Source organism: Capra hircus, chromosome 10 (assembly GCF_001704415.2).
Source record: "Capra hircus breed San Clemente chromosome 10, ASM170441v1, whole genome shotgun sequence".
NCBI classification, from domain to species: Eukaryota; Metazoa; Chordata; class Mammalia; order Artiodactyla; family Bovidae; genus Capra; species Capra hircus.
This window is the reverse complement of record NC_030817.1, coordinates 90,593,181-90,606,224: the sequence shown is the minus strand read 5'-3', so window position 1 is coordinate 90,606,224 and position 13,044 is coordinate 90,593,181. Positions and strand designations below refer to the sequence as shown.

At 41.9% G+C, this 13,044-nt stretch overlaps 2 protein-coding genes across 14 annotated transcripts in view; both read left to right on the top strand.

Moving 5' to 3' along the window:
* The window catches only part of PAPD4 (poly(A) RNA polymerase D4, non-canonical), a 63,821-nt gene extending 62,396 nt beyond the window's left edge, over window positions 1-1,425 (top strand). For all 13 annotated transcript variants that reach the window (XM_013966730.2, XM_005685081.3, XM_018053672.1 and 10 more), the window contains one exon: window positions 3-1,425. In XM_013966730.2, the coding sequence (XP_013822184.2) occupies window positions 3-77 (75 nt within the window). In that variant the 3' untranslated portion in view covers window positions 78-1,425. The remainder of the gene's footprint in view (window positions 1-2) is intronic.
* Window positions 3,837-13,044, top strand: part of CMYA5 (cardiomyopathy associated 5) — a 98,574-nt gene continuing 89,366 nt past the window's right edge. The window contains exon 1 of the mRNA XM_018053669.1: window positions 3,837-4,172. Coding sequence (XP_017909158.1) covers window positions 4,024-4,172 — 149 coding nt within the window. The 5' untranslated portion in view covers window positions 3,837-4,023. The remainder of the gene's footprint in view (window positions 4,173-13,044) is intronic.

The following is a 13,044-nucleotide window of genomic DNA, read 5'->3' as shown; positions in this document are numbered from 1 at the left end:
AGTCATGGCACAGATTGAAAAACAGAAAAGATTTGAACAGTATACTACCTTTAAGAGCTGCTATACTGAAAAGATAACTGGCCTCTATTTCTTAATAAAGAACAGTAGTAACATCATAATACGTTTTGTCTACCTTCATCGTGGTTTCTTTTTAATGGTTCTTGTTTTCATGTTTTATTCTTAAGACATACTTATATAAAGAGTACATATTTTATTATGATGTTTCCTAATAAAACCCTTTGATTTAAAGATGTATTTTTGAAAATGTTTACATTGATGATTAGTAATATTATGGCATGAATTTTCAGGAGATCAGATAAAATATTTTTTGGGGAATTATCTGAACAAATAAAAGGTTTTTGCTATAACTTTAATTAATTGTACCACATGCTAACACTGAAGAGACATGTGGACTTTTTTGGAAAGGGTCTGATTCCTACATCCTTAAAGTAGGACCTTCAATAGGTTTGTTGCCTAAGTCTGTTCTAGTGAAGTGAAGGTTTGAGTCAATTATTCAGTTACTTGAAGCAAAATGACATCTCTGATTTCACTGAAAGAACTACAGAGGCAGGAAATACTGGACAGTTGCCCTAAGCCCTCACTTGACTGATCAGGAAAGACTGAGGCTCTGGTTGTGTACATAATAGTATTTCATTAGTACCTCACATGCCTTTGGTGGACTCAAGATTGCTTTAAATTTTGTGTTGAGCAACAGTACATTTTGCACTAGTAATATGAGCGCTAACTCTGTATTATACAGCAGTTAGGGAATTGTTTTGAAGAATTGGTTCAGTGTAGACATTTCAAAAAGATTAAGTTGTCTGTGCTTTATGATAGCTTAGTGCAATATGCCCTTTGCTTTACTTCCCATTTTCCTGCTTTTATTTTTCCTGATATGAAGCAACAGAAACTGAAAGATCAAAATTGAGATTATATCCTATTGATAGATTCAGAGTTTTATCTGTGTATAATTATAGGATTGTAATCTAAACTGGAAGTTTTAGTAGTAAGCCACTATAAAATGTTCTAGATAAGACATAAAATTATTATAAATAAAAGCATAGCATTTGTAAAGGTTTCTTTTTTAGTATTTCTTTTCCACAAGAAGAAATAGTGGTGGCTGCTAAAAAAGCTACAGTGTTTATTAAGGTTGTTTTTGGTGTAAATATTTGTAAATTGGTCAGTGCCTGTAAATTTAAATATAAATAATCTTAAAAAACAGTTCTAACTTTTTCAAAAGGACTGTGTACAACTTTTTTTAGACCTGCTGTGGCACAGTTTGTTACCTCTAATGTATTTGGATTTTTTGCAGACCAATTCAAATGCTAAGACTTGCTTTTTGACTTGTAAAAGGTGCATATTTTCATTTTTTTCTTAAGTTTAAAATTTTGTATGATCAAATGGAATAAAGTTTATATATGAAAATTGTTGATATGTTTTTTTTCGGGGGAGGGTTTGTTTTTTTCTGTGAAAGTCTTTACTTCTGAGATGAGATTGAGGGTGTAGTTCTCATCTGGAACTGAACTGAATCCGGTTATTGTGTGTAATTATTTAGATTATGCAGAGAATCTTGAAATCAAATTCATTCTTAGTTAAGCCAGCTAGCCACATCAGCACCTATTTCTCTGGCATTATTAGGAATGAAGCTTTCCACACAGATGAATTTTTCAGTTTACTAGTGATTAATGCTTTTGAAGTAATTAAGCTAACTTTTTTTTTCTGGAAATTTCTCTTAAATGTATCTTATACTGTGCAACTCTTCTTTATCAGACTGTGTTGGATTTAATTAATATTCTAGTAATGACTCTGGGTAATAATAAATAATAGCCATAGTACTCCATAATCCTCTGTAGCCCTCAGGTGTCTAGGGCATTCTCCCTCTACAGTGTTACATTCCTAGTAAAACCCCAGAATTTATCTTGGACATCTTTACTGACACTGTTTTCTCAGCTTTCAGTGACCACTGGCGGCCCCGTCTCAGTGCTCCTGCTTTTCAGCTGTATTGCTATAACAAATAGATCAAAATGTTAATAAATTTATACCCAATTGTAAATCAGTACAAACTGGGTATTGTAAATCAATACCCAGTTGTAAATCAAAGCTAAGATTGTGTACTTGTGACTGCTAAATATGTCAGATAAGTGGTATGTCAATATATGAGAAGTTTTTAGGTTTTTAAATTGTTTTCAATATTTGTGTTGTGAATAATACACGCTTTTATTTTCTGTTTATGTTGATCTGGCCATTTCTGTTTATTTGCATTATTAAGAAAGTAGTGCTAGAAAGTTTAAAACATGCAGTTTGTACTGAAGTTCTAAACTGGATTGGTTTGAGCTAGGATCTTCACAAATCTTGTTGACTGTAGTTAGTGTTCCTAACAAATTTTGAGTTAAATGGAGGGAATACACAATGACTACCTGCGGTTTTGATTAGTATTTAATAGATTCCCATAGCTGTAATTGGTTCCTTTTTGTCCTAGTGAGCAGACATTTGGGATTACTAATGCAATATGTAAGAGAAGGCATATTTCTAATGTTAAACCTGATTTAGTGAACACTGGAAGACTGGACTCTGCTGTCTTCCCTCACATGGCCCCTAGCTGATGCTTCAGAACTGCATCTCAACTAGCTGCAGGTCTTTTGCTCACAGACCTAATGCACACACACAAGCTCATGTTAGTGGGGAATGCTGCCTAATTTACATTTATCATAGTTAACAACTCTATGAATAGAATTTGCTGTAATTAAAAATCAGTGTTAGCTCTTCTAGCCATAAAATCATCCTTATGAAAAAAAATATGTAAAGATATCTCTACTTGTACATAGCTGGTCTTGGTCCTGGTCTCTTCAGTGCAGGGGACAGTGATTAAGCACCTAATATGTGCTAAGTACTTTGCTAAGCGTCCATGCTTGTGAGAAATGGGGATAGTGGGACAAAGATGAGTAACAAACTTATGGTCTAGTGGAAGAAAGAGACACAAAACAATCTGAACATAGGATAATGTGGGAACTTGAAGCAGGAATATTGAACTTAAGTGGGGGATTTCCAGAGAAGGGTATAGTCTTGAATGATGAGTATACAGGTAAATAAAGGTGGAAAGAAAGTTTCAGGGGAGAGGAATTTGTAAATAAAGACAGGACGGTGTGACTTGATATATGGTGGAACTCCTGACTTCTAAAGAAGAGAGGAGGCAGCTATGATGTGAGTTATTAGCGTTTATCTTCCCAAGGAGCTTGGGCTTTAGTCCTAGAGCAGTGGAAAGCCATTGAAGTCTCTTAAGCGTGGGCATGTGACGATCTGGGCCTTTGGGTTGAATTTCAGACAAAACAGACTTTGGCCAATGTAGGGGAAATTATTCCTCTTCATAGTTTAAGATTTGTGGAGATAAAAGTTTCCTATCTGAATAATCCAGGGGTCACTGAGAAAGAGAACACACAGTTTATTGATTTGCAAATATAAAAGGAGACAAGGGTTCAAAACTGGGCTTTTGAAATGGGCAGACTTTGTCTCCCATTCGGTCGGTTTGCTAGCAAGGAGACCTTGAACAAGCTAGGTAGGCATCGGAGCTCTTCGGAGCCAAACCAGCAGCAGTCAAACCTACCGCAGCAGAGCTGGCGGGGCATAATTACGAGTGCCTGAACTAGTAGGAAGTGCTCTGCTCTGTAAGAGAATAGTTAAGTTGGGATAAGGGCCACTGAGTAGCTCAGCTCGGCCTCAAACCCAAAGCCTACCGAACCCACTCTAGAGCAGAGGCAGGGGCCGGGTGCCCAAAGGCCCGCCAGGAAGCTGCCTGGACTGGGGCGGGGAGGGCCGGGGAAACTGGCAGACGCCGGGGAAGACAGAAGCCGAGCCCGGGCCCAGCTCGGTGGCGAAACCTCTTGACGCCTTCTATTTAAAGTCGCGGGGCCCACCCGCCCCCGGGAGGGAACCCGAGCCGCCGCGCCGGGCCGGAGGCGCCGTCAGAGCGAGAACAGCAGGCGCGGCGCGGGCGGCTCCGGCTCCAGCTCCGGCCCGGCGGGCGCGATGGCGAGCAGCGACGGCAGCCAGGCCGCGGAGAGCGCCCTCGGCGCCGACGAGGAGGAGATCCGGGCGCCGGACGCCGAGGAGCAGTCGGGGGGCGAGGAGGACGAGTCGGCCGTGGAGTCGGAGTCGGAGTCGGAGCCGGACGCCAGGTACGCGGGCCCTCGCTCAGGCCCGGGGGGCGGCCGCCGGGGGCGGGCAGGCGCTGCGCGGGCCGGCGCCGCACCCTGCCTCCCTCTTGGGCGCCCGCGTTCGTTTCCCTCGAGCTAAACGCTCCTGCTCTGGGGGCGCTGCCTTGTGAAGAGCTTGAAGGTGCTCGCTGTCAGCTGGAGTGACAGGCTCGCCTGCAGCGCCGAGTTCATCCCTCCCCACCCCTCCTCCTTCATTCCCGAACCCTCACCCCAGCCAGCTCCTTGTGACATGCCGCTCTTGTTTATTCCCGGGGATTTACTTGGGTCCTGCACAGTTGTGCAGAAACGTTTGTATTTGTCCCAAAGCCTAGGAACAATCTTTAAAGCCTGAGCTAGAGGGGAAGAGAGTGTGGGGTCGGGGGGAGGCCGAGAAGGCTTTTCTGGAAACTTTGAACGACTGGAGCTCTCCTGAATGTCTAGTGCTGGCCTAAGTTGCTAGAAGACGGCTTCGTTTTGGTACAAAGGCCCATATATTCTCTGGAGAAAAGAAGTTTGAATTTTTGTCACCCCTGCTATTAAAATACTGTTTCTTGTTGTTGTTGTTGTTGTTTGATTTTTTGGTCGCAAACATTTCAACACGTGAACACAATTAGGAAATACTATATACAGATATGTCTCCCTCTATTTCCATCTCCCTGCCTTCTTGTAGCTTCTAAAATGACAATAGCAGGAATCATCTCTCCTTGATTTGAATTTGGTTTTATTCTTCCTTGTTCTCTTTGAGTACGGGGTTTTATTGTTCGTTTTTAGTTTTAGGGTTTTCATTTGTTTGATTTTTGGTTCATCAGTCAGTCGTGTCGCTTCCTAAATCTGTTATTTCAGTAAATGGTTTGGTAGGTGACAGGTGGATATGCATCACTGCAGAGAGCCCATGTCCCCCAAAGGGAAAAGTGCTCCCAATGGAGACCAGCAGCACTGGAGCTGAAATCGCCTACAGCATGGCGCTGCTGAGGGTGAAGTGTCCCTCAGATAAGTCTGGAATGTCGGTTGCATGTTTACTAAGTGGGGAGCAGGCCCAGTCCCTGCCCTCAAAGACTTTCTGGAAGAAGTTAGGAAACAATATGGGGCCCGTGAGGCGACGTGCTAGATACGTGAGAGCCGTAGGAAGGACAGCCCAGGGTGCTGTGGAAGGTCAGAAGAGTGTGTAGGTCTGTGACTGCCTTCCAAAGTAGTAGGCATGACGTGAGCCCTGGAGAATGGGCAGGAGGTGCAGGAAGGAGCAGCAGAAGAGAAGGCATCTGGGAGGTGGAGCAGGAGGGATGTGTGGTTCCTGGGCTGTACTGGGAAGGAACGTTCGTCAGTCCTAGCCTCGATAGCCCTTTTCCCTTAGTGGTGTCCAGGCTCCCCCTATCCTTGCCCAACCAAAATTTGCCCGCAGAGAATCTCAAAACTTGTTTACGCTAAAAAGTGAGCAGCTGGGACTTCCCTGCTGGTCCAGTGGTTAAGACTCCACGGCAGGGGGTGCAGGTTTAATCCCTGGTCAGGGAACAAGACCCCACATGCCATGTGATGCACATAGCACCCCCCCCCAAAAAAAAATTAAAATGTGAGCAGCTGACAGCAGTTCAGAGTACCACTTTGGTGTTGCGTTGCCCTTTGACAGAGATCAGGATCTTCAGGTGAAGATTTGATTTATCCACAGTAAGCTTCAGCCTGCTGTGACTACATATGGTAAGGTGGACACCAAGCCAAACAGAATGAGTAGCGTGGAGGGAAGCATGAGGGAAGAGGTAGGTGATGGTGGAGGTCTTGAAAACCATCCCGTTAAAAAATTTTTGGATTTGATGACGTAAGTAACAAGAAATCAGTAAACTTCTGAACAGGATTTAGGAGAACAGAGTGGTATTATTGAGAAATGAGACTGACTGGCAGATTGAAAGGTTGGGTTAGGGGAGGGCTCAGATCAGAGAGGCAGAAGCAGAGAGAAAGGAGATGTGTAGGGGTTGCTCCATGGAGGGGGCGAGGGGTACGGACGTGGCAGCTGTTGCTCCTTTCAGGAGAGAGACGTCAGGCAGGAGGAACTCCTGGGAATTGGGAATCCCTAAATTTCTTCTGCCTTGAAGTGTGATAAAAACCCAAACCATTTTGGTGGGCATGAGTTTACAAATATGGCCTAAAGTTCTTCTTTCTTCTGAGACTAGAATTGAGAGCTTGGAATATTCTCTAATTTATGGCAAGAATAAGGAGACAGTCTTCCTCTCAGCTCCTCCATTGAAGTTTTACAATTAAGAGAAGCGTCCCTTACTCTTTATCAGGCTAGGTGCTAGGTGTTTGCATATGCTTTCTCATTTACCTTACCTATGTTTAAAAATGTTTTATTTAATTAATTAATCCACCTATTTGGCTGTGCCAGGTCTTGGTTGTGGCATGTGGGACCTAGTTCCCTGACCAGGGATTGAACACCGGCCCCTTGCTCTGGGACTGTAGAGTGCCAGCCGCTGGACCACCAAGAAGTCCCTGTTTGCTCATTTTCAACCCTCCCAGCCACACTGAGAGGTAACTGTCCTGCTACATGTGAGAAGGCTGAGGCTTTGCCTATTTACTGAGGAATAAGGCAGGAAAATGCTGGGCCTGTTTGCTGTCAGCCACTGTTAGACTTCCGCCACCTTCCTTCTTTTGGAGGAGAGACACTTCCTTGCAATAAGGAAACTTGAATGGCTCCAACTAACTTTTATGTGAAAAGATTATTAGAGGAAAAGGAACAATCTCTTCTTTTGGAATAACGGTGTAAGTTTTTCTCTTCTTGAATGGAAACATTGTCTGCATTTCGTTAAGCGATCAGAACTATTTGCAGAAGATGAATTGCAAATGGATTTATTTAAATTGAGAGTTACATGAAAGTAACTGAATGGAAATAGCTTAAATAATAACAGAATGATTGATTATGGCATCTCTTTGATGTGGAATTATTAAGCCATTTTTAAAATGTTACTTATGAAGGGTTCTAACATTATGGCAAGTGCGTATATTGTATTTGAAAAAAAATTTTGTATAATTTAGAATCTCACTATAAAGTAAATTATGTATTGGAAAAAGGCTTAAAGGGTTAGTAAAGGTTAACATAATAGCATAATAAAGGTTATAGTAACTTATTAACCTTAAGGTTAAAAAAAGTTAGTAGTGCTTGTCTCAGTCATGAGATAATGTCAACTAAACTTTTGTTTTTACCTATATTTTTTGTTGTTTCTCTAATGAACAGATAGTGCACTTTATTATTAGAAAAAAAACTTCACTTTTTAAAATTTGAAAGATACAAAGCATCATCTGATTGTGTATCTTTTCTTTGTCCTTCCAGGAATAATATATAGAATTATCTATAGCCACCTTTGAATCCTGGGGGGGAAAATCACCTTTAATTTTAAAGTAAAAAAGGATAACCATTACACACACCAGTACTTATACTGGATCAGAGAGTTATCTTTCTGATGTATCATTCAGTGATACGAATATTGTTGGCAGGGAGAAGCCTGAGTGGAAACTCTGTTTTGCCATTCCATCATGGGCAAATTCTCTATCCTCTCTGAGCACCGTATTTCTCATCTGTAAAACAGGATAATTTTACAGATGTATGCAAAGGGGTAATTAGTGATAATTCCTAATTAGTGACAATTCATAAAGTTGTCATAGAATTAAATAAGCTATATGGACATGTGTAAGAGTGCTTTGCCTTCAGTAGGTTCCCAGTAAGTTGTAGAATCATTATTGGCAGTAAAGGTACCTTCTCTCCACCATTCATCAATGAGGGGAGAAAGGTATCTCTATTTTCAGTATGAGAAATGGTCCTGTTCCACTTGGCTTTCCTGTATTCATTCATTTGCTAAACATTCATGGAATGCCTAGTTATAGCCATGGACCATGATGGGGATACAGTCATTGCTAAAATTACATTACTGTCCTCAAGGTGGAGAAACAGAGAACATAATTATGTCATTAATTGTTAAATGAAATTTAAAGAACAAAGGTCTGTATGAAATACCTCAGAGTAGGTGGGAAGTCCTGGGGTCTGTCTTGCCTACAGGGATCAGGAAAGGCTTCATCCCAGGCCTTTTAGCAGCATCTTCAAATCATAATGAAGTGCCCAGAGGGCTCATTGATTGTGAGTGTTAGAAAAAGATTTTCATATTGCTAAAACTTCATACAAAATTTGTATGTTACAAGCATCTCTATAAAACCTGCAGGATTTGAGAGCTAGGAGAGGCTATAGAAACATCTTTTCCCAACCAGTCCTTTTACACTCAGAAACTGAGTGTCAGGGAATATTTGTTTGAAGTCACATAACTTTTTAGCCACAGAATTAGGACTCGATCCAGGTGTTTAGACTCCAGTGTTCATTTGTTTATTCATTCAACGACTATACATTGAACTCCTATTATGTGCCAGGCACTTACCAGGCACAGAGGATGCAGTAGTGAACAAAAGGAACCAAGGAAGTCCCTGCCCTCCTGGGAGTGGCTTTCCAGGTGGGGGAGACAAATAAACAAATATGTGGTATGTCAGGTGGCATTAAGTGATAGGAGGACAGATACAGCAGAGAAGGGCTGTGCTGTTTTGGATCAGGGGGTGAAGAAAGCCTCTGCGAGGAGGTGACGTTTGAGTAGAGACTGAAGAATGAGTATTCTAGTCAAAGAGGAGAGCTGGTGCAAGGGCACGGGGCAGGGATGTTTGCGGCTTGTTCGAGGAACACAGGGAGGTCAGATTGCAGGGGCAGATATATATGGGGAGAGTGATGGGAAATGAGTCTAAAAGGTGGTGGGGTTGCAAATCATGGAGGACTCTGTAGGCCATGGTAAGGTCTTCAGATTTTGTTCTGAGTGAAATAGGAAGCTGGGTTCTGCCTACCGTACCACTCGGTGCAGAAAAGAAAAACATAGGGAGGGCCTTATCCCATTAAATACTAAGCATCTCTATATATTCATATACTCACTGAACACCTGCTGGGTGCCAAATGCTATACTAAATGTTTGAGGTTTATGGTCTCCAGTGTGGAGGGAGATACGTACATAGACATTTATGATTTTTGTATTTTTGTGACTGTAGTCTGACGAAGCCTGGCTTTTGGTCTTTCTCACAGATCAGTGGGGCTTCCCTTGTGGCTCAGACGGTAAAGAATCCGCCTGCAATGCAGGAGACCCAGGTTTGATCCCTGGGTCAGGAAGATCCCCTGGAGAAGGGGATGGCAACCTACTCCAGTATTCTAGCCTGGGAAATCTCATGGACAGAGGAACCTAGCACGCTACTTTCCATGGGGTCGCAAAGAATTGGACACGACTAAGTGACTAACACTTTCACAGATCACTTGGACATTTTTCAGAATTTTTGTTTTGGATCTTTTCTGTTGGTCACTTTTAATTTCTGTATTTAAGCACAGAGGGTTTTTGTTGTAGCAGTACCCAAAACTTAAAAATTACCTTCATTTGCAGCTTGAAGTGAAGTGAAGTTGCCCAGTCGTGTCCAACTCTTTGCAACCCCATGGACTATTGCCCACCAGGCTCCTCGGTCCATGGAATTCTCCAGGCAAGAATACTGGAGTGGGTTGCCATTTCTTTCTCCCTCTCTTCCCAATCCAGGGATCCAACCCGGGTCTCCTGCATTGTAGGCAAACGCTTTACCATCTGAGCTACCAGGGAAGCTTAGTGCCTGTTTAAAAAGGTCTGCAAAGCTGATAGAATTTAAATTATTAGTGACATTTATGTTGAATTAGTCATTATAAGAAACAACCCTATCGGAAGGTGAGGCGAGTTTGTAAATGGTTTTATCAGTGTGGAGCACTCCGTTGCCATGTATCTATTTATATGACATCTCCCACTGCTGTGCTTACCTAGGTGTTTTGACAAGGGTGTTATTTGAGACAGCCCTCTTTTGAGGTCAGTGGAAAGGGCTGAGACGGGACGGGTGACTGCTTAGGATGCCAGAGACTGAGGGAGGAGAGAAGATAAAACAGAGGCTCTTGAAGCCAGGAATTGAAGAGCTATTTAAGTGTTGGCTGCACGGGTATTACATGCCCTTGGTGACACTTTGACTTAATATAGGGGACTACAGAAAGAGCTGGATTTTTCTTTTCCTTTGAAACAGCAAATCTACTAAAATGTAGCACATTAACTGATAGAACTTGCCCGAAAAAAATAAAAGGTGTCTTATCTTCCTGGCATATTCTGGACATAGGCTCAGTGAAAGCCTTGACTCATATCAGACAGTGTAACCAAATCTCCCTTCCTTCCTACTCCAAAACTTAGAGAATCCAATATTTCTGTTGGATAATAAAATCACTATAATGTGAACCACATGTATAATTTAAAATTTTTAATTTAAATTTATATTTAAAAGTCAAAAAGGTGAAATTAATTTTAATGTTTATTTAACTCAATATCTAAAGTATTATCATTTCAACATGTAATCAATATAAAAACTCTTAATGGGATTTTTTTTGTATGCAAATTCCTGAAATGTGTGTTTTACATTTATAGCACATCTCAATTCTTGCCCCTCCAACTCCCCCACCCCCAGAGCGACATTTCAAGTGATCAGGAGCCACAGATGGCTAATGGATACCGTACTGGACAAGAATGAACTGGGTAATACCTAGAAACCCACTAACTTCACTGGGAATCCAGAGAACTGTTCATTGATAACAAATTCTATATGCTTGGCCCTATGATACGCATGAGGGACCTAAGTGATTGGATGGCACAATTCCTTCCAAAGAAGCTCACAGCCTGGTGAGGAGAAGCAGTTAATGCCAACATAATGTCATAAGCACTACACTAAGGGCATTAGCAAATGAATAGAGAAAAGACATATATTCTTCTTAAAATGAAATGTAGAAAGATTCTGCCCAGGTGATCCTGAAGCTAGGCAGGAAGATATTCCAGACACAATGTGTGATTACATATCCATTAGTTCCTGGTTCTGCACTTGTGCTAATTCCTGCCCTGTCTCAGCTTTCTTTTCTTCATCCAGAATCACTTAGGATCTTCAGGACTGGGAATATTTGTTGAATTAATAAGTTAACATTATGAATAAATGAGTGAATGGATGAGTAGGTGAATGCAAGTCATCCAGACTCCCTCAAGAAGCACATTTAGTTGGGATGTTGAACCTGTTAGATTAGATAGACTTTCATTACTTGCTGATCATTCACTTTTCCACTGACAATAGCCAGGGACTCTGGAAACACAATAGCTTGGAGGGGACAGTGATAAGTACCAAGGATTGTTCAATTAGGATGTCTGTGGTTATCATTTCCCTCTTCTGTGACCTGTTGGGAAACCTCCCCAGACTAACCTTTGAGCCAGATCATAGATGGACGGATAAGAATAGGCTTTACTCTTTGCCCAGAGTAAAGTCCTCTATTAAGGCAGCTGGAATGTACTCAGTTCCAAAATTCCATGTCCTGGTCTGATAAAGTCTAAGATATATGGGAAGATTAATTGATGGTGCCAAGCTCTAAACACTCAAAGCCCTCTCATGGAGCCACTACTGTTTTCTTGGTTTGGGTAAACTTCTTTTTACAAAAAAAAAAAAAAAAAATACACAGCTAAACCAAAAGTTTCATTGATCACAAATATCTTCTTATTGGCTGAGTTCACTAGGACACTTAAAATTGTTGAGTTGTAAATGAAATTAATTTCCTCCTATTAGGAATTTGTAGAATTGCCTTTTATTAAGAGAAACATAGAGTGCTGGATGGTGAGCAGCAGTTCAGCAAAAAACTGCAAGAGAAATCAAGTCATGGAGGAGTGCATGGCATGCCCCAAGAGACCACATGGGGAGGTCAAGGGAGAGAGAGGCAGAATCTGAGATACAAGCCTTTATGAGGTCTGTGAACAGAATGGTGTGGGTTCTTGGGCTAAGGTTGGAGCTGTCACTTTAAACCAAAATGAGTGGGACTTTGGTTAACTTCACAGGGGTCTTTTCTAAGATGTGCATAAAGGAGAAGGCCCTGGAAGGAGGGGGTGATGATTGATCACAAGAACTGTTGGGAAAGTCATATCAGAAATTTACTCTGAGGATGGTCTCCAGGGTATGTTCTTGCATGAGGAGGTTGTTATCAGTTTAAGACCCCTTTAGGCCACTTGGAACAAAATGGACGCAGGAGGAGCAATGCCACAGTGTAGCTTTGCCAAATTTGAGGCACCTTGAATTTCAGAAACGTATCTACTGTAAGAAAAGGCTCATTCATTCAACAAATAATTTTTGAGGGCCTATTGTGTGCAAAGCAAAGTAAATTAGACCTGGAATGGTGTTGGAGAAGACTCTTGAGGGTCCCTTGGACGGCAAGGAGATCAAACCAGTTGATCATAAAGGAAAGCAACACTGAATATTCATTGGAAGGACTGATGCTGAAGCTGAAACTCCAATACTTTGGCCACCCGATGTGAAGAACTGGCTCATTGGAAAAGACCCTGATGCTGGGGAAGACTGAAGGCAGGAGAAGAAGGGGACGACAGAGGATGAGATGGTTGGATGGCATCACCGACTCAATGGACATGAATCTGAGAAAACTCAGATCTGAGCAAATTCAGGGAGGTAGTGAAGCACCAGGAAGCCTGGCGGGCTGCAGTCCGTGGGGTACAGAGAGTCAGACATGACTTAGTGACTGGACAACAACACCAATGACAACAACTGGAAGAGTGAAGAAAACAGAGTTCCTAACCTTTAGAATTTAGTCTCTGGAGAGGGCAGACATTAAACAAATAATTTCGCAAGTAATTAGTTGAAGTGAATGTGTTGGTAAAATGAACTGGGCCTGGAGAGCAGAGGCAGGATTCTGATAGGATACTGGTCCTTCAAGTCCTCGTCTCTGAAGCCTCCTTGCTCATTTCCCTGGGAGTTT